At 40.3% G+C, this 22,673-nt stretch overlaps 1 protein-coding gene across 1 annotated transcript in view; it reads left to right on the plus strand.

The window, feature by feature from the left end:
* Nucleotides 1-22,673, plus strand: part of sntb2 (syntrophin, beta 2) — a 49,709-nt gene that overhangs the window by 16,129 nt on the left and 10,907 nt on the right. The window contains exons 2-5 of the mRNA XM_074678186.1: nucleotides 11,089-11,305; nucleotides 14,076-14,286; nucleotides 18,882-19,024; nucleotides 21,162-21,358. Coding sequence (XP_074534287.1) covers nucleotides 11,089-11,305; nucleotides 14,076-14,286; nucleotides 18,882-19,024; nucleotides 21,162-21,358 — 768 coding nt within the window. The remainder of the gene's footprint in view (nucleotides 1-11,088; nucleotides 11,306-14,075; nucleotides 14,287-18,881; nucleotides 19,025-21,161; nucleotides 21,359-22,673) is intronic.

Below are 22,673 nucleotides of genomic sequence, written 5' to 3' on the forward strand. Positions count from 1 at the left end.
TGTGCAGGCATCGGGGTGTGAGGGAGGCAGATGAGCTTGGACCTGTGGGATTTTTGTCCAGTGGGAATCTCTCTTACACACTTTAATGTAGATGAAAACATACACAGAGGCAGAGTTGTGTTGAGCACTCACATATATGGGATGAGCCGGCAGTCCTCTGTGTACAGGCCTAATTAGCAAAAGTGGAGCTGAGTGACAGGCCCGACGGAGCTAATGAGTTCTCTCAACGGCCCTTTAGGAGACTGACAAACAGAATGCATTAAAAAGTCTCTTTACCCGAGAGAAACAGGCTGTGAGGAGGACGAGTTATTGGTTCTGGCAGAATAAACTGGGGAAATTTGTGACACAAGGAAAAGTTTTGATGCTGCAGTAAACATTTGAAAATCTGCGGGCTTCTCAGATATCCTACCACAGATGAGGAGGACTGAGCCACACTGCAGAAAAACAACATCTGACTTCTGTCAGCTTGTTGTCAATTCAGTTGTTCAAAGAATAAACTGAGTTAGCAAGTTAGCATTGATGTAGCAGGAAGAGATGGACAGAGAATCAGCGCTTCGCTCTGTCAGCATCCAAAACAACAAACAAAAACAGATGTGGCAGATGTGCAGGCTGTTTCAGAGTCAACGTTATGGGCTCAGATTTGTGCCACGAGAAACAGAATGTAAATGATAATGTTGAATTTGAAAAGCATGACCTGAAATTGAATTTGGTATTATGACGTTAAATTAAACCAACTAGAAAATGCAACTCTATAAATCCCTTAAATTCAAAATTCAAAATCAATTTTAGTTCACACAATTGAGAATCAGTTCAACAATTTAATTTCAGTTTAGTGTGGCACAATCATTATGTCAGTTATGTCTATGAGGAAAAGTAATCAAGCATAGATTTACAGAAATCCTCTTCACCTTCACTTCTTGTGTAAGTTAATTCTGTTTCCATTTGATGTTGTTGTTTCTGCGTTAACTTAATAGCTGTGGTATTGAACAGATGGGGGTATGTGTCATTGATTTTGAATACCACGAGTGGTACAGGTTAAATACAGTTTTAAAACATTAAATTAAATTTCACATCATGCTTTTTAAACTCAATATAATAATTCAAATCCAGTTTTCAGTTCTCATTTTTTTAACCAAATCCAAGCTAAGATTCTGAGATTTCTATCTTCCTCAGGCTTAGTCCAAACTCATCTGTTTGTGTCAAATACAAATTTAATCTGTTAACACTATTTTAAAAGATGCTTTTGTATAAATATCTTTAATTTCCACAGCCTCCAAAGCATAAACATAGCACTGCTAATGTGGACATGGGCCTTAGAGTCATTGTAAGCACCGTTAAGTCGTTTCTTTTACAATTTATTGTGTCAGCAATGTCTTTGTGAGCATGTCAGCTTAGATTAGCATTTAGCTTTGCTGTGCTGATTTACAGTCTTCAGGGCTGAGACTGAGGCTCTACACTCCAGGTCTTGTTAGGGAACCACTGTTATAATCAATTATGTACTACCTGAAATTTCACACCAAGACTTTGTACTTGCATCACTCAGGTTACAATTAGGAACAATGTCAAAATTAGAGTATCCTCTCCAAACCAGATCTCCTGCCCTTTTGGTCTGTTTATCTTCAGGTTTTACAGACTGTATTACGACAACACCAACAGCGCTGAGCACAATGGATAAAAATGACTACATCTTTGTAGAATCTCATCTGTTCAAAGCTGCTTCATCCCATGGGCATGGATTTGATTTCTGTAGCTACATCAAAGACTCCAACAGCTGCCAACCCTTTTGTTTACTTCCGACATCATAAAAGCAGAAGCAAATATAAAACAGTCAACACTTCCACTCAGCAGAGCAGAGCTGTGCATCACAGCAGCACATGTGAAATGTTTCACAAGTTTCCAGTCATCGTGTCAAGGTTCCCCGTGCTTTTTGAGATTGTTGCTGTGTGGAGATTTTTAGTGCCACTTCTTGTCTGTTTGCTTTTCTTCAGTTACAGAACATAACACGCCAACATATCTCACACTCTTCAGTCCACTGTCCCAGATATAGCAGTGTGCCTTCCACCAAATGGATCAAAGTTTCCTGTTTTTTCACTGGGTGTGTGATGTTAGTAAAATCATGTTGAAACAGTCAGAATCCTCATGTAACTGTACTGCAAGTTTAAATAGCCGCTGTGTAAAAGCACTGGTTTGGCAAAGGAGAAGGCAGTCCTTGAGATCAGCTCTTGACTATTTCTTGACAGGTTCATCCGAAGATCTTGAACATAAGCTTGAATACAGTTTCAGACAGATAGAACGGACGTCAGAAACTGTTGTCAAAAATGAAAAGGTATCTTCATCGGAATGAAACCTCAGCAAAACCGCAGAATCTTCAATCTTTGAGAAATTATTTGTGAGGAAATAGCGCTTAATTCACAGGCAAGTCCCAAGTCACTGCTTGCTCATAATGATGATATACTTCTGATGAATGAGGGCTTGCACTTTCCCCTTTCCAGGGAACAACCATCATTGTGAAACTGTCCACCAGCACCGGGAAATGGAATTTCCCTATATCCTCTTTTCCTCTCATGCTTTCTTATTTAATTTCTTGTTCTTGTAGAGCATTAACATATACAGCAGTATGTGACAATAGTCCGGTTTTACTTTTTTATCAGTCTAAACTTACAAATCTGAAACGCAGTTTCAAGAATAAACATGTCTCATTTCCTGTCAATAAAGATAGACTGGATTGTAAATAGAGGTCGACCGATATGGGTTTTTTTGGGGCCGATGCCGATGCTTTCCAAATTTGGGCAGCCGATGCCGATATGCATAGCCGATTTTTCCAATTTGATATTCAGGCCGATTGTTAAATATATTTATCACATTTTTGTGAAACGCAGCAATTTCTGAGCAACTAAAAGAAATCTATTACAACAAGTCGTGTCCAGTCCTCTGAACATCTATTCAGCTTTCAAAACAATGAAATATTTTGTCTGAGTAAACACACAATGTAACAAGCAGTAGTAAACATTCACACTCTTCTTAAAATGTCAAAAAAGAAATTTAAACTTATTAATATAATTTGAACAAAAGTATGTAATGTATCCAAGTGGTTCCACAAGTTTGAGGTGCTCATCTTTTTTGTGCCTGATCAAAAATTGCGTCATTTTATACAATGGATCAAAAATCGGCTTTTTAAAAGAAAATACGGCCGATGGCCGATAGAGACAAATGTCCAAATGTCGGCCCAATATGTCTGCCTACCTCTAATTGTAAACTGTTGGTTAATTTCTGTAGACCTACTCATGTCCCCAAAAGTTGCACATTTCACTGCTCTGGGATCCCTCAGGGCTTTATACTGAGTCCTTGAGTTTTCTCTGTACAAAAGGTTTTTCAGCATTTGACACTTTTCCATTAACTTAAAAAGCGTGTTTGCAGTTTTAGTGATGTTATCGAAACATTTGAATTTGTTATTCAGTAACACTTCCTCCTTAAATTAATATTTGGAGCTTGTAAGGAAGTAATTGAAGAACTGTTCAGTTTGTTCAAATGCTGAGCAGCCGATGCTCAGGTAAACTAGGTTGATCTGGGAAGGGATCAGCTCTGGTGTGTTGTAGCTCTGATCTTCATTACATATTAATATGAATATAGTTTCTGGTTTGAGGCAGGGTCAGAAGTTAGAGCTAACTGACAACAAACATACAGAGATGTGTTTTCTGAAGTTTTCTAAAAGTAAAGTGAATAAGAACCTCACTTCCTGCCTCTAATCTCTTTCTCAGTTTTTACACCCAGGTTCAGGCATGTCTGAGAGTCTTCCTGACATCTCCAGTTGGACTGATGCCTACTTTAGCTCAACAAGAGTTGGGCGTTGTTCCCCAGAAATATTTCCTCGTTTAAAACATCAATACTGGAAAAACTGAGATAACGGGCCTGCCTACCCCAAAGCATCAGCTTCAACTCTGTCCTTTCTAGTATGTATGAATGCTCATATTTTCTCTGCTTTTTGTAGTTTGCTGTGCTTATATTTCTGTTATAAATAAGGTGCAACTGCAAGATAGCCCAGCTTCACCTCAGAGATTTACACATTTCTCACTTTTATACCGCGGTGGCCAAAAATATTTGAACACTTGGCATATTCATGAGCTTGAGTTGGGTTTTAGAATTGGCTGATAAAATACTAATGAATACTTTTCAAACAAATGAAATATCCACAAACTCATCGTTATGTCATGATGCTCTATATACAACAGAACAGAGCCACAGTAAGCAGATTAAGGTCAATGTCCTCATAAAAAGGAAAATTGAAAATGATGGACTGCTGCCCTCATGTCTGGACCTCTCCCATCCAGCAGATTTGGTTGAGTTGTAAAATAAAGTGGACAGATCTATTGTACATGTAAGGGAAAGCCTTTGTCTGGAGTTGCAGAAGTCATGAGATATCATTAGTGTTGAAGCTCTTAGGAAATAAATTGGCTCCATGTCAGAGACATGAGCTGCTTGAACTGCTGCTGAAGGTGGACAAACCAAATACCATAGATCAAAGTAGATAAAAGGACTTACTTTATCCAATATTCATTGTGCAACAATCTGCATGTTTCATGGCCATGACTTGGAGGCCAAAAAATATTAAATACTTTCAGATCTGGTAATTGTTTTAACAGTTTTGGTCATATTTTTGTTATCAGTCATTGAGTAACAGAATCAAACATATGTTCAAGTTTGCAATAAGTTACAACTCTAATGTGTGCCAAATTATTTCAGTCTTAAGGCGGGTACGCACTATAGGATAACTGGACTGATTTTTGTCCTGATCTCCTCCTTACGATCAAAGCCGGCAAAGGCCCAAAGGGCAAATGACATTGTGTGACTTTCCTGTGGTGTGGGGTGTGTTAAGAGTGATTTTGTCCAGTCGAAGCTGCTCGTGAGACCTCTGATAGGGAAACTGTAGATAATAAACATGTTTAATATTTGCGACTAGAAATCCTGTAATGAGTGGGGCACTTTGATGGGAGCCGAGCAAGTGCAGCGTGTAATGTCACATGCCAGAGCAAAACCAATCAAGCTCATAGACTGTATAAAACATGGACGTAGTCTCGCCGACGTCAGCTGTCTGTTTCTGAAGCGGGAAATACACAGGTGGTCTTAAAAAGTATTAAAAGTTGATAAATCAATTTGGGGAAAATTAAGGGCCTTAAAAAGTCTTAATTATGGTTTTATGTGGTATTAAGTTTCATAGGTATTCAAGCTTTGACCCAAAAAATATCCATGAATATTTATTTTCCTCCTTGCAACTTTCCCTGATTGGGACGTTAAACATTCAGTCGATAAAGTTCTAAAATAGAATAGAAGAAAAGTGAAGTAGAAAAATGCAAAAACAAAAAAGAATAAAATAAAAAAAATACATAAAGACTCTAGTTACAATAAAATACAACAATAAGGATTGTGAGCGGTATAAACACCAGCTATAAATAACGACATTTCTAGTTTCATAAAGAGAAATTAAATACAACATTAAAGCAAATCACACAATCTCTGGCACATGTCCTAAATTTTAAAAATGATTAAATAATTTCTCATTTTCGCAAGTTGGCCTTGAATAACTCCTGCTTCTTGTTGTGGGAGTGTCGATAAACCTGCCTTTAGTTACATTTGTTCTTAAAAGCTTTATTCCTCTTTAGCTTACATCATTTCTGTAAAAATGTAAACTACAACTGTTCAAAAGTGGATGCCAACAACAACTGAAAGTTGCAATAAAGTCTTAAAACTTTTTAAAGGTTTTTGAAAAAGTCTTAAAAAGGTTTCGAAATCAACCTCAGGATTTTAGCAGATACCCTGATAAAGCACATCGGCTATAGTGACCATATTGGTAGTGGCAAGGGCTCCACGTACAGCTGTAGGGCACCTGTTGGTCATGTGACCCTGAACTGTGCCTCTGATTGGGCAAGCTTGTTATCTTGATATCCTCTAAACGGCCAAGTTAGAAAAAAATTTACCCCCCGTACAGCGTGTGCCGACAGTAAAATTAGCGACTCAGACAGGAGACGTTTTTTGAACCAGGCTGTAAATTGGTTAATTTCTGCTCGGTGTGGCTTGGTGTGTTTGTGACTTCCGCTACTTCCAGAGTCAGCCTTAAGTGGACACTCAAGAAACAGCAGATTTTAGCACTTCACCGTTGTCTCATATTTTCAGACCGGAGGTTACTGCTTGGTCAAGACTATAGCTGACTCAGCTGACTGACTGAAGAGGAAGTTAGAAATCTATCCGTGAAACTTGTGATGATTTAACTCACCTCCAGCTCGCATTGTGATCCATACAGCCCCCACCATCTCCACAACTTTTTCCACAATCATTTTTCCTTGTTTTTTTTTGAGTTTTTTTTTTTTTAACTTTAGAGTCTGAAAACGACCATCATTGCTTTTTCCCTTTGGCCGTCATGTTACTTCGTGATATTTGGAATATTGAGCGTGGAGAACCGGATACCCTGCTAATGAATCGGTCAGTGTGTTGTGTTCTTCAGAGTGCAGACCACACACTATAAGATAAGAAGAGCAAGATCTGTCTTTTGTTATCATCAAGTGTGTGAAAGTTAGAAGAATGTAATGTGTGCCAGCCTTCAGTTTAAGTGATGGTTAAGTTTACTGTTTAGATGCTTTTCAAATGATCTCTTCATATGATTTGTGTTTCAGTCATGACTAAACATGTGATGTGTGGTGTCAGACTGTAAGGAAGGGAACTTTATCTTTTCACAAATGCAACTTAATAGCTGATGTGATGCTTAGTGAGTGAGCTGTCCATCAAAATTCTGTGTAAATAAACACAGAGAGCCTCAGAGAGCCCAGTGGGTCTGCAGGCAGAATATATCGTAGCTGAACATCTCTGCACTAAATCTGATTATTAGGCTGAAAGCAGCGGTGGACACATCCTCTCCCACATGACCCAAACACAAACATGGTGTTCAGGAATGCTCTCGCACACGCTCACTTACTTACTCAAAAGTACTGACGTCTGCAGAAACCATTCCTGGCTCTTTGTTGGTATGGGCTGTGTGGTTAGGAGGGCCGGTGAAGTGAGGCTCCGTTTCTTGGCCTGTTGCCTCAGCAGAACGACCAGCCCCTCCCATCAGCACTCTGAGTCATACAAAGAGTAATGTACACACACACACACACACACACACACACACACACACACACACACACTCCTGCACTGGGCTGATCTCTCTGTATCACAAACTGTGTTCATTTTTTGTTTGACTCATTTTAGAGTCAGGCTCAAGCACACTACTGTACACACACACATTTACACACACACACACACACACACACAATAACACACATCCTCTCAAAACTAATGTCTCAGTCTACGTTCAACAATGACCTCACCTCCTAAGAGTCTTGGCTCAGGTTTCATGTAGAGCAGAGTGACCCAGAGGCCCAACACACACACACACACACACACACACACACACACACACACACACACACACACACACACACACACACACACACACACACACACACACACTTACTGTACACTCAAAGAGACGTGAAGAGCCTGAATTGAAGATAAGAGCTGAAGAGATAGCATGAACATGTAGAGAACTAGGGAGGATGAAAGAGTCAAAGTGAAAGTGAGGAGATGTGTGTGTGTTCACTGCCTCAGGACCAGATTTGTAAACTGAGTCTGAGCCAGAGTCTCACAAACAGCCAGCCCACAGAGCTCACAGCTGTACGGCCCAGTCAACTTGAGGTTTTCTACCATAATGTCACACAGGGGACCTCTGTGTCTATTTACGACACGCTGGAAGATAACGGCAACTGTTTACATTCCACGTTTTTGGCCCTGAATTTGATTTATCTTTTTCTCCATTAGAGTTCCTCACCGTATGAACACTTTAGTATGATAAACACAGCCAGGACAAAATCTATTTTCCATCCCACATTAAATTACAGGCAGATTGCTGAGGGGCTCAAACCACAGCTTTCTCCCACCATGTTTAAAAAGTCTTACCCTGACTGGGCCCAGAAGTGCAGATTAAATGCTGACTTCTCTCAGAAACATCCCAAAGTGTTCCCTCATGGCTCCAGTTATTACTGGCCTCACAGTATATCCTGAGTGACTGGCTGTTATTGAATTCAAACCCACAGATGGTCGAACTATCAACACTGAACTCTGTGGATCTGTAGCTACGCAGCAGCTGCCTGCTGTTGGTGTGATGCTCACCTCAACATTAAACAGTCCAGGAAGCAGAAATGTTTGTTCTCACTTATTTGTATATTAAATTCAGCTGGACGAACTGGGGGAGGATTACTGGTGGTGAAAATCTAGTGAGTGTTGTTTGTCTTTGTAAAGACAAAGGTTGAGACTGATCATGAACCTGTGTTGGTTTTATTCAGCATTCACCTCACAATGAAAAAGATCAATGAAAAGCAACACAACTCTACACTCATATGGGACCAGATAATATTCAGACCTTTTCTGTGTCAAATAAAATGTGTTAGAATAATTTGAAGGCACTATGAGTACTTTATAAGTGCTACTTCCATGACTATTAAATAATCTTCAAACTCTCCAGTTTCTCGTTGTTTTGAAATCGCTGTGTAAGTTTACAGCCCTAAACAGAATTTTAACATTTAAAAGCTAAAAGCCTTTACTTTCTACCTCGGATTTGGTTAATGCAGGATTATCCCACTCTCAGCTCAGTTTATTCTGTAAATATTAGTATAATTTTGAATCAAGTAACTAGAGCCCGACCGATAAGGGATTTTTGGGGCCAATGCCGATACCGATGATGGGGGCAAAAAAAAAAAGCCGATATTCGATATATCGGCCGATATCCAATATATCAGCTGATATCCGATGTATTGACCGATGTGCGATATATGGACTGATATGTATAATAAATTCATTGATATACACAGGATATATACTGTATATAATCACAAATCATTATAATAAAGTTACGGATTAGCCCATCCAGGTCCAGAACATAACAGGGAAAAACATACAGCTAACCCTAACCTGAAGTGTACGAGTGATCCGAGACAACTGGAGAAAGGAATGGACTGATTTTCACGCAGATACAACCGAAGCGGGATAAGCTCACCCACACGTCCTTCGGCCGGGCACCTGGCGAGGAGGGCTCCGGTCGGCGTCCAGTTGAATGGCGGACTCTGTCGTAGCTGTTAGCGGCGAAGCCAGTCTGCATAGCTGTGAGCGACGAACCCAGTCGGCTTCTTTCTCAGCTCAGTTTTTATATTTTTGGTTGGGGGTTAAACAAAAGGAAAAATGCTGGTTTTATCTCAGTTGGCAGCCGTGTTGCATCCTCGGGCGTCTGTCCGTCAGCGTCTTCAAAAACCTCCCATCTGCAGCCCCTCTTTCACCTGATAGCTAATGACGTCTTACAAAAAGGAGACAGACCGCTCCTGGCGCACCTCAAGCATGATGCATTCAAGTCCATCAGAAAACACAGTTATGCCAACACAGCTTAACCCACTTTACTTCCATCGTGAAAACCGGTCCAAAGTAAATGAGAAAACAAAAGAAACCCCCCAAAAAAGAAGAAAAGAATGAAGAGGATCTATCTGGCCTTACATTCCTAACAATACCCATATGATTCAAGACAGAGACAGAACACTATTAAATTAAAACAAGGAACTTAAATCATAAAACTGTCAACATAAGAACTGAAGTGTTAACCAATGATAAATAGGAACAAGCTGTAAACACAATAATAAATAAAGAAGTCAAACTGTAAACACCTTAAATCAATAGGTCAAACTTTAAACACAGTAAGTATAAAAAAAATTAAAATGTAAAGACAAAATGAGAAACTAACACGACGTTAAAACGCCGTATAGTCTTACATTAGATAATGGTAGACGTGTGAATTAACAGTAGCATTTATCTCTGCTTATCTCACAAAAAAGCAACTAACACGATGTTAAAATGTTACTCTATAGTCCTACATTTCATAATGGTGGACGGAGGGGGCGGGCACTCGGGCAGTGTGCAGCCCAACACACAGACACGCAGGAACAGGAGTGACAGAATCTCCGTGGAGCAAAAATTTTTAGTCGGCTACATTTTGGCCGATGTGCATAATCGGTCCGATTAATCCGCCCGACCGATTAATCTGCCTGACCAATTAATTGGTCAGGCTCTACAAGTAACTTAAATGAACAGGCACAGACAGTGGTGTACACACAGGGGGAGCCAGAGGGGCAGTGCCCCCCCCCTCATGGCTAAGTCATGAAAAACATACAGGAGCCAAAACACACCCAAAAGTACTTTTTTGAGAGCCAAACGCACGCTGAAGTACCCACTCTGGGGCCAAAATGTGCACTGAGGTGCCACCATCAAAATATCATTGCCCTCTTTGGAGGCAACAACACACTCTCAAGTGCCTGGACATTTGCCTTTTTAGCTTTTTGCCCCGGTCCTTTAAAAGGTCTGAGCATGCCACTGTCCACAAAGGAACAATAAAGAAGTATTTCTTGCAAAATTGAAGCGATAACCCACAGAACAAAAATGTTTTTAAAAAATCAACGTTTCCTTCAGACACAGAAACTGTTTTTCCACAGTCTCTGCACTTCATGCTTCTGTGTAGTGTTAAGTGGCTTCTTCTTCTTCTTTTTCTTATCTTTGCTTTGCAACACCTAGCTGCTTGATGTGTAACTACACAACAAGTCGTGTATTCAAAGAGGATGGTGTATTCGTAGACAGGAAATAAGAAGAGCATTACTGAAATTACAGACATACCGGTTTTACATTGGTTAGAAGCTCTGGATGTTGGTTTTGATTGTTTTTCGATTTATTTCCCAGCCCCAGTTTGAAGACTGTATGAATACCCATGATTCAAACCCACACTTTATATAGAGATGTCTCTTGTTTTTGAAGGTGTCAGCGATATCAGTCGTAATTCCTGTGGGTTTTCAAATGAAACTTAATTACTAGGAGTATTCGATGTCAAAAACAACGCTTTGGTGGATCAAGAAATGAAATCATTGTCTCTGTTGTCCAGAAAAAAAAACACTTGACTGAATCTATTAAATACTCAGAGCGCTGCCTGCACATTTAAAGTTTATCCACTTCTGTGTTCCTTCTTTTCAGTGAAGTACATCCGTGAGGTTTCTCCACTCTTCAAAAAGCCGTCCCTAGTGGCCGACCTGCCGTGGGATGGCGCCCGACCACAGTCGCCCAGCTACAGCGGCAGTGAGGACTCAGGGTCACCCAAACACAGCAGCTCGTCCTTTAAAGACAGAAAGGTCATCAGCCTGAAGATGTGCTTCATCAGCAGGAACCTCACCATGCCAGATCTGGAGAACAGGTGAGTGTGTGTGTGTGTGTGTGTGTGTGTGTGTGTGTGTGTGTGTGTGTGTGTGTGTGTGTGTGTGTGTGTGTGTGTGTGTGTGTGTGTGTGTGTGTGTGTGTGTGTGTGTGTGTGTGTGTGTGTGTGTGGTCAACGTTCTCTTTGTTTGATTGGAGTGTTTGGTCTGTGGGAGATAATGATCATGGCTGAAATGCTCTTTGGGTTTGTGGACGTAGTGAAACAGTTATAATGTCATCATTAATCCTTATTTATGTTCATTTTGTAAAAAAGGAGTTGTCAAGATACTGAAAAGTAGGAAAGGCTGCGGTCGTTATGGAGTTTTGAATATTTTCAGTCTATACCATGGTCTGGGTGAATACTCGTTTCTGATTGGCTGCAGGGTGTCTGCTCCGTTTTAGATGGTTTACGCCTCTGCGTTGTCCATTCATTTCTGATGAGTGACACCTGGGCATGGATGTCTGGCATTATCCTTTACTTATGGAACAGTTGTGTTTGCTTTCCTCCTGACTTCAGCTCAGCTGTCTTTTATAAAAGATATAAAAAATTATTTTATAGTTCAGGTTATTTGTTGATGACAGAGTGCTGTATTTACCTAGAAATTCCTTCTCATCAAAACAAAGGTTAGCATAAAATCTGTGACCTTCATGGCAAAACCAGCTGTATTAATTCAGCATATGTAGAGTGAAACTTCACCATTGAAAGTGTCCACATTGATCCACATTGAATACAGTTAAAATTTCAATTTATAAAGTGCTAAATATCTCAAACTATGTCAAAGCTGCAGCCCCTCTCTTAGGACTTAAAAATGAACCCTTAGTTCACACAGACCAGTGTTGAATTTAAACAACAACAAGGAGGATTTAAAATCCAACTCACAGTTTAGCTCTCATAGAAATCGCTTTATTAATAAACACTTTAATGTGTACATTCTAAAGCACAATCCATCATCTCATTGCTTTTCCTCTCGGGGCTGAAGCGTATCCCAGCTGTCACTGGGTGAGAGGTTTGTTACACCTGAACAGATCCTGAGGCTATTAAAGAAATATCATGAATGCATGCAGGGAGCTCCACACGAGATACTCTTGCACAGATATGGAATCGAACCAGGAAGGTCAACCTGTTTATGGGCACAAGTTAAACAAAAAGACACTTCAGTTTGTTTTCCTAAATCTATCTCATCAGAAAGCTGTATCAAGGGACAGTTTAGAAAAATGAAGCCTATGTGGGAGTGCTAAAAGTCCTTGTTCATCAAGAATCCACTTGAGGCTGGCTGCAGAGAGACCAGAAACCACATATACACCAATACAAAAACAGACTTTAACAGCATTAAAAACATCTTTACAGCCTGGTTCAAAAAAAAGGCTTGGATCAGAAATGCTAATTTCACTATCGGCACACACTGTAGCTGAGTTTATTTCCAACTCAGCAGTTAAGAAAATGAGGATCACAAGTTTGTCCAATCAGAGGGGGAGCTCAGCTCATGTGACTGACAGGTGTTCCTATAGCCGTAAGAATGGGGGCTCAAAGCCCAGGTCATATCCAATGTGGCCCTGTCCAATGATTGGCTTCATTTCACCGTATCAGGAACAGACGGGTGACGTCACAGAGAATACGTCCATATTTTATACAGGCTATGATTTAAATAGCATCTCAACAGAAGAACAGAAATATAAACTGATGCTGATATGGGGAAAATCAACCTGGAGAGTTGAATATGACCTCTGACTTCCTGAATCAGCACTAACTCTTTCTTTTCACTAAACAGTTATCAGAAGTTGAAGTTAACACACAGACACTACACTGAAAGTCTAACATTTTTGATTTTGCTTGGTGTAATAAAGCAGCAACATGAATTCACAGTCTTTGGGGCAGTTTCATGTGTTTGGATGGTAATATGACTAGGGATGCACTGATAAGAAAATTCTTGCCACTACCAATATCAGAAATTGATATTGTTGTGTTGACCGATAACTAATATTTACAGAAATAAATATTGGTTAAAAACCCCCCAAAACAATCTGAGATGATATGTCACAGCTGTATAGATAGAAAGAGCGGTGGGATTGTGAGAAAAGACGACCATAGAGAAGATCAAAGGATGGAGTGCCCAACATGAACGTGACCAAAAAAGTATGTTTTGTCTGTTTTTTTTTTTATCAAAAACAGGAAGAGAGACATTAAAGAAGAGGATCTACTCTTCTTAGGTAGTTTTGGTGTTTACATAGTCATATTATTTGGGTCTTGAGAGATCAGTCAAGATGCTCTGAAAATGGCCAGCAGCCAATGAGTTAATATTGGCCCACTTTTACACATCGACCAATACTGATATGTTAAAAGAATGACCAACATGAGCCGATACCGATATTGATACTGACATATTGTGCATCTCTAAATCTGACCCAAATCTAAAAACTTAGATTTGGGTCTGGACTCATTCAAAGCATGATGATGGTTAACCGTTGTTTAACTCTTTTTTGATATAAAAAAAAACAGCACTAATGAAATTCATCAACATCATTTGCTGTGCTGAGCCGTGAAACTTATCTTTACCCAAACTTCAGTAGAAGGAAGTCAGTTAGTGATCAAACATGCTTTTTGGTTTGGTCAAAGACCTGATGGCTGAGAGTGGAACAGTCTGGACTCTATCAGTGCAGGACATGAATGAAAAGAAAACCTCTCTGTCTGATTAAGTTCTTCCTTTAGTGGTTTGTTTGTGTGATAGTGAGGTTTCCATTCTGGATGCTAACATTTACTCTGTCCTCTTCAGACTGCTCGAGCTCCATTCCCCGGACGGTCAGCACACCGTGGTGCTGCGCTGTAAAGACGGTCCCTCTGCCAACTCCTGGTTCACCGCCATCCACACCAACATCGCCGCCCTGCTGCCGCAGACCCTGGCTCATGTCAATGCTTATCTCGGGGCTTCGTCTTCATCCTCCACACACCCTCATCTGAAACACATCGGCTGGTTGGCTGAACAGGTATTTTCAGCACTGGTTGATTTAACAGCTGCGTGCCATCTTACACAGGTGATAATCCCTTTCAGTTGCTCAGGGCTTACTGCTAATCTTTAGATATTACATTCTGGGCATCATCACAGTGCAGGATAAAGACAGGAATAACAGCGTCACAAAACACTCAGGCATATTAATAATAAAACAACAAATAACTACAGAAATAGACGCTGACTTTAGTGAATCAACTGATCATATGTGTGTATGTTTAATCTCTGCGCGTCTGTGTTTTGATTGTTTGAAGACAAGCAGAGAGGGACCTGAACAACGTGAAGCACTGTCCAAACAGCTTAGATGAGATGTTTGGATTCAAACCTTGTAAAGACACATACACAGAATGAAAATGTGTAAACACAGTATATTCTCTGCCTTCATTAAAAGAGGATTACAACATCATGGCTCTGAAGTAGAAGAGTCTGAAGGCTGAACTACCTGCAAAAAAACACCACAAAGGAAACCCTAAAATCTCTGTCAAGCCAGGAAGGGGAAATCACTTTCAAAATCCAAGACCTAGGAAAATAACTCTGTTGTGTTTTTCCTGTTTTTGGAACAAGATGTTGGTTTTAAATGATTTGCAAGCCTTCAAAACTTATTCCTATCAAAGTTTGTAGTCAGCAACCCAATATTTTTTTTATTAATGAGACGGTAGTCTTTAAGCTGTCCCTCTGGTATCTGTGTGAAACACTTTGTTTTAGCTGCTGTCTCTTTAAGGCTCCCCTGCTCCACAAACCCCCTCCTCTCTGATTGGTTAGCCCTTTGGAGGCCTGTCAGGAGCAGAGCTTTGAGCAGACCTTGGTGTTTGAGGCCAGTTAGGAGATCATTATGTGATGACCTCATAATTTAGAGAGAGTCATGAAGATCTGGTGCTATTTTCAAAAAGGAGCTTTTTGATCAGTGTACAGAAAGATTCAGAGATTTCTACAATATGTGACTATTTAGAGGTTTAGAAATCTGCATGTGTAGTCTGAACATCTAGTATTTTCAATGTATATCCATCTTTATATGAGAAAACAGAATAGCCCCTCTTCATTGTTGTAATTCTCCCATGTCTGGTTTCATCAGTTGGTATAATATGGTCTGCATGACAGTAAATCAGGATGATGGTGTTAATGGCAGAAAACCTGGGAGAACTCTGTGACTTACTTTGGCCGGCACAGAGGCTTTATCCTGAAGGTGTACGAACTGAGATCAATCTAAGAAATCTGATTTAATCCAGCTTAGTGTGGTTCCTTAAAGCCAGTTAACTTTCACTCTTAATGTAATAGGATGTGGTGGTGAATTGAATCAAATGCAGCTTGAGCACTGGACACAAAAATAACCTCTCAGAAACTCTCAGGTTTATGATCACCTCAACTTCTCTACAGCATAATCTACAAAGTCAACTTAAGGACTTTTTTTGACACTTAAGTTCTTAAAGGGGACATATCATGCTGATCAGTGATTCAATGCTTACATATAAAAAAATAAATTTGAAAACAAGACCTTTCACCCCCTGAATTTTCAAAAAATTAGATATTGTATTTTTTCTGATATCCTAGAACGAGATTTGATGCCTCTGAAAATTGGTCATTGACATTTGGCCGCGAGATTTCGACCTTCGTGACGACACGAGAATCCTTTCTTTTTATTGGAGTAATCTGATAAAGCAGCTCCTCCTCTGTGATGTCAGTTAGTCGCACAACCGCCACTGAGGGATACACCCACCAAGAGCCGAGTCTAAGGCCCCGTTTACACGGAGACTCCCGCAACGATTCTTCCTTTGCGTTTTCAAAAGCCACCCGCGTTTACATGAGGACGGCGTGAAAACGATCCGCGTTCATACGACTCCAGGAGGAGAAGTCTCCTCTTCTGTTCTTTCTTTTTCTGCCGTTTTGTTGTGTGAGACGGTCGGCAATCCAACCATAACGCGCATTACCGCCAACTACTGGCTCAACTTGAAACGTGGCTGAGCGAGGAGCCTTCACCTGAAACTGCGAGTGCGCATGCGGTGACGTCAGCGTTTCACCCTGAGACGCTCCGCTCTGTGTTTACACGAAGCTGGATGGAGGAGCGGATTCAGATCTTTCCACTCTGGGGAGCGTTTTCAAAAGTTTGCGTTTTCACTGAAAACGCAACGTGGTCTCGTCTAAACGGAAGGCCAAAACGCAACGAAATGTTTGCGGAATCGACCGTTTTCGGCGTCGTTTTAAACGGGGCCTAAATAAAGCTCCCTACTAGCTCTGGCTAACTTGACTGAGTGCTAACATAGTGACGAACTGACGGTAGAGGCGATCTTTAGACTTCACTTTCAGCATGATGGATAAAACAGACAGAGAAAAGTGAAGGAGCAGGATGGAGCCCTGTTATAGAAATAGTTTATTGGTGAAGTCTGCCTATATTTCCACATATAAACTATACATGTTACAGTACTGGTTTGACTCACCACACTGAAGCGTCCTGAGATGATCTGTGTCCAGGTGGATTTTCTTCCTCCTGAGCTGCAGAACCGTCCGGGTCTGACTCGGGGTCCAATACAAAAGGACGTATCCTACACTCTGCCATTTTATTAGTGCTATCAATGCCTTACGGTGAAGTTTTGGCAAACAGCAAACTCGCTCGGTCTGCTCCATTCAATGTGGTGATTTTGTAATTTGTAATGTAATTTTGCCATGCTGCAAAAACCGCCCCCTGGCTCTACTCCCTCTGTCCCTCTGATAGAACTGACCAATCAGAGCACAAAGGGCTGTGACGTTGCGAGGTTACTGGAGGTCATTCTGGAAACGGAGCGTTTCAACGAGATCTTCAGAATGGCCTAAAATGAGGATATTGAGAACGCTATTGTGGGGCAATGAAGGAACTGAATGACTTGTACTGAGGGCAGAAATGCTTTACAGGCATCCTAGTCTGGCATAGTGAAAAGGAGAAACAAGCATGATATGCCCTCCTTAATGAGAAAATGTACAGAAGGTGTACAGTCTTGTATCACCTTAATCACAATATCAGTAAATTGTACATGTAAATAAATAAATAAATAAAATGACATCAACAAAAGGTAAAAAGTGAATCAGTATGGTGATACAGGAGAACCCTCTTTTTACAAATTTGTAAAGCATCACCTTAATCTTAAAACAAATCTCTCATTCTGTGGTGTCATCCCCTTTTCTTTTAAATTCCACCCATTTTCCCCACTTTGACTGAAACTTCCCCTCCTGTACCCTCAGTATGTATCCATGTCAAATATTTCCTCTACTGCTTAAAGACTTTTTATCAAATCATTGGATTGTGGTAAATTAAATCCAATTTTAAGATTGAATATAGAACTAGAAAAGCACTCAGAGAGCGCAGACCTCCGCCAATCATATAGTGATTGTCAGCAACACTTAAGTCCTACTTTAATGTTATACTCCTTTTCAGCAGACTGTCTGCTACAATTTGGTGTTAGTTGCAGGTTTGTACGATAATTTGTTACCTGACAGTGTTGAAAATTATGATGACCCGGCACATAATTCATATTCCAGATCTTAGTATCCAGCATATTCCCAGGATCTGGATATTACTTTAACATCTGTCAGAAATTATGGTGACCTTGTCTTGTGTTGTTTTGCAAAGCAATCTGACCATTTATTGTAGAGTTACAGACACATATGGTGAAAACGGCCCTGTCTCACAACGATAAAGAATCCTTAAAAAAATCTGGGATCCAGACAGTGATCCAGATCTCCTCCAAAATTAAATCACTTCTTCCTTTTAACATTTTAAACATTTCCTGAAAATCAAAAGATGTTTGTTCCTTTTTGAGTTAAGTGTTCATTTTCAATCAGTGTATGTGATGTAAGAGGCATTTTAAGGACAGAGTAACATCAGAGGAAAACACAGGATGCTCTTTAAAGGAAACGGTTACAGAGGGTTTTTTCAGCTGAGTTAGCCACAGTACCTGTTTCATTACACTGACGTCACTGCACACACACAGACCTCAAACACACACTGGCATTTCTGCTCTTACACGTCAACTGCAGACACACACAGAGGAAGAGGGTGTTTCCTTAATGACATAAACCAGGGCCCAAAAAAAGGCGGCTGCTGTGAAGGTGATCTTTGACTTTGATGAAGCGTTCATTCAGGCGCCTGTTGAATGGACGGGTTCTGGCTCTGTTTGTCTGGATTAGGCTAAAACAGGAAACGCCAATGCAACTTTCCGTTACGTTGTGCTGTTTCCTGTAGAGCCCACCTACTCACTGCACTTACAGCCACACTGTCTGCTTTAATGTCACTGCTTTTTAGTCTGACTCCACCAGAACTCCAGTCACTCAGCTGTGACTCAGAGCATTTCACACCGTCCTATTTTTACAGCAGAGTTAAAAAATTCAGGTCAGACTGTCAGGTCGAGATAGCAGCTGTAAAAAAGCACCATTATCCCTGTGCAACATCAAAAGATTTCCCTGTAACTGTTCCTCAAATATGTACTTTAACTGGACTCCAAAACACAAAGTGACATGAGTTTTCATGACAAGTGACATGTTATTGTCTTAGGTTTAAAGTGTCATACTGATGTGCTGACATGGAGCGTTACTTTTGCCCTCCAGGTCCAGTTAGAAGGCGGACGGCAGCAGTACAAGCCAGTGGTGATGGCCCTGACAGAGAAGGACATCCTGCTGTTTGAATCCGTGCCGTGGAGCAGAGAGTCCTGGTCCATGCCTCTGCTCACACACCCGCTCCTCGCCACGAGGTAGAGACTACACACCGCAGCGTGACTCACACTTTCACCTGACCCTCCTGCTACACATCCAAACACGCCACCTTCACAGACTCCACTGCTCCCTGCTTGAATCCCTTCACTTTTATCAGAATTGTGAAATGTGTTAATCATTCCAAAGTCCACAGTGTACCCACACGTCACGGGCAATAAATGCTGAAAAATCGTTTTTTTTATGGGAAGTACCTGGAGTTTATTGTTGCTAACACTCAGAAAACAGAAGTGAAATGTAGAGCTGGGTGACGGCGAGGTTAGTGGAACTCTGCTCAGAAAGTTTCACACACACATCTGAGTCATGGGAAAAAAACCCTGCATGTGAATACAGAAGCCCTGACAGGCAAATGATAAAAACCCAGAAAAGAAAAACCAAAGTACTTTTAGCCCATTTCAAGACATGTGGGAGTGTTGAGCTAGTTCAGGCAGGCAGCACTACTGCACCAGCTTCACGTTTTATGTGTCATTCTTACACTAACCTGACAAAGAATCCTCAGGTAAGGAGTTACATTTGTTTAAACTCCATCATTTTTTTTCTTCATCTCTTTTCCCCTGCTTCAGACCTGAGCTCAAACTTTCAGCACCACCACCTCCCAGCATGCACCTGCAAGCGTCACACAGGAAGCTTAAAGATGTAACCTCATCAGCCCCTAGTTTCTTTTGTGATCAATTATTTATTAGTTAGTTTTCCAACAGCTTTGGCAGTATAAAAACAACACAAATTGTAATATTTTTCAACCATTACCCCCCAAATGACACATGGAGCACAAGTATTAGTAGACAAGAGGGTGTCTTGCCTCTTAAATCAATTAGATAGATAAATAATAAACCAAGCAGAAGAAACAAAAACAATAAATAAAGTATACAAGCATTTGCTGCATAATTGCATATCTACTACCTCCACTTGCATGAATATCCCAGCATACATAAATATACATGATGACAGTTATATATAAGAAAACAATATGTTGTGAGTAAACGTAGATATTTAATCAAGCACTATTGCTCCAAGCTGGACTCATAGAAGTTCTTAATCATAAGCATCTACAACAAGGCATGAATGTGTTGTAGCAGTATCAGCCCCTAGTTTCAGGTTAATCTTCAGTGTTAAAGATAGACTGAATATGGGCCTGGCTGATAGAAAATAGATAAATTAAGAAATCAATAAGAAATCAATTTATCAGCAGCCACACCTCTCTGTCTGTACTCACTGCTTCATCTCTGGCATCATCCCACCCACAGTACAAAACTTTACTTATTGCAGAAAACTTCAGGGGTAGGGAAGGGTACCTTTCACATTTCAAATAATACTGTACTGATGCATCTGTGTATGGTTCATTCTTTCGTTATTCTGTTTCAAAACAAAAGAAAAAAAATGACTTGTTTTTTTGTTTTTCTGCTTTAAAACCAAAACTGAAAAACAAAAAAACAGAAAAAACATGTTTTTCTGTCCTGATTTTAAAATTGGAAAAGCAAAAAATAATAAAAGATTATGTCAAAATTGTTTGTGTAATATTTTTATATTAAATGTGCACATCTCTATATAAAAATTATACAAATAACTCACATTGAAGGTTTATACAGACATGTTCCTGAGCTTTGTTTTTTTTTATATAAGTAACAGGTCGCTGACGATCCACTCCATCTTATCCGCGTGCATATGCGCACTCCCATGTGTTTCAATGAGACAGTCATAGCACAGTCTGCTGCTGTCTGATCTGGTCGCAGATAAACCAAGAAACATCAGAGAGGAGCTGGCCCACACGGTGACGCGCTTCGTGTCCTCCGATGCACCCCGCTGTCCATTCTCCTGCTGCAGGGACAGCAGGAGAATGGACAGCAATTTTCAGCCCTTTTGTGTGTGTTTATGTGGTAATAAATATTTGTTCAATAATAAAATCTCAATTTTTTACAATTTAACATATTAATTCCTCAGTGAATAAACTTGCAATGCTGCATTCATGTCCTGCATGGAAACAAAGCAAATAGTTGGAGTTTGTATTATTCAGAATGATGACGCCAATATTTTTCACTTTTACTGCAAATGAATGTTGTGAGTGCTGTCTTTTAGGGAGTTTAAGGATAATTATGTGTGTTTTTGTCCCATCCTCCCCAGATTGGTTCACTCTGGTAACGCTCGAGGTTCTCCAGCCCAGGGAGCAGAACTGGTGTTTGCTACTAGGACAGGCACAGGCCGGGGCATCGAGTCTCACATCTTCCGGGTGGAAACTCACTGGGACCTGTCCTCGTGGACACGAGCACTTGTGCAGGGGGCGCACGCTGCCTCTGAGCTCATCAAAGAAGTCTCCATTGGTGAGTAGCAGGCGGGTGTCTCAGCTTATCTCATCTCTGTCATTGGCAGCACCCTTCCTACATCCAAACATACGTCTGTCAGTTCATGATGCTTGAACAGACCGAGTACACAGCAGAGCTTCTCGTTTTGTTTTTCACTACAAGAACAATACTTTTATGAAACATTTGATCACATGAAATGGGATTAATACAGTCTTATCGATATTTTCGTGGCTATGGCAACACAGCAAAAAAAGTTAAAAATGCACTTCATCTCAGCCCACTCAGAGTCAAATGCTGTCAGATAAATTTTTCAACACATTTTCACTTTGTTGAGTCGTGTTTTCTCAAAAAAGAAATCAGCAGCTCTCTGCAGAACAGCGAAACCCACACATCAGGTACAGGTGAAGACGCTCTATACCATCTGGCACAAACAGCAGATGAACACAGCTTCTCTGGTAAATAACGCGCAGGATTCAGCTGTGAAGGAGAGATTTCTATCTGTTGATGTGGTGATGACAAAACAGAGCCAAGACAACACTGAACAAAAGGCTGAGCCCTAAGAAAGTCTTTCTTATTTCTACCCCTAATATGAGCTCATTAACGTACTATGAGCCACATTCACCTGACAGGTCCAGGAAAATCTCTTAACTCAAGATATTAATGGACAAAAATGACGTGTGAATTATTTGCAAAAGGTAAAAAATAGGGATGCACCGATCCAGCTTTTCTGGTACCGATACTGATACCAGGGCTTTGGGTGTCAACCTATACTGATCCCGATCTGACACCAGTGTTAAATAATAACCTGCATGCTGTACTGTGGGATCAGACTGGTAATGTTTTGAGTAAAAGACAAAAATGAGTACATATGGAATTACTGAGGTTCATATTTATTTAAACTAGTGCTGTCAGGCGATTAAAAAAAATAATCAAATTAATTACAGGATTTGTAATTAATTAATCTAATTAATCGCATTTTAATCTCATATCTGCTTAAGGTCCCAAAATAAAGAATTTGAGTTCCAGGACATTAAAATTACATTAAAAGACACTAAAAAAACATTTAAAAATAAGTTGGGAATATATACAACACATTTTTAGGCACCCTGAGGCATAAGGAACACATGAAAAAAGTTTTATGGTTCTATCTTTACAAAATCTACACATTCCTGCACCTAAGATAAGCTGATTTGATTTTTAGGACGGTTTTTGCTTTTGTCACATTTTTATTGATGTTGACTCAATTTTCACTGCAATATGAACTTCTATACTTCTATGAGGTCAGGAGAACCAGGGCTACAGGCTAAAAACTGTGAGGAACTATGTACAAAAC

The sequence above is a fragment of the Halichoeres trimaculatus genome, unplaced genomic scaffold (assembly GCF_033239565.1).
Source record: "Halichoeres trimaculatus isolate MK-OKI-2021-1 unplaced genomic scaffold, fHalTri1.1 fHalTri1_scaffold_10, whole genome shotgun sequence".
Classification (NCBI taxonomy): domain Eukaryota; kingdom Metazoa; phylum Chordata; class Actinopteri; order Labriformes; family Labridae; genus Halichoeres; species Halichoeres trimaculatus.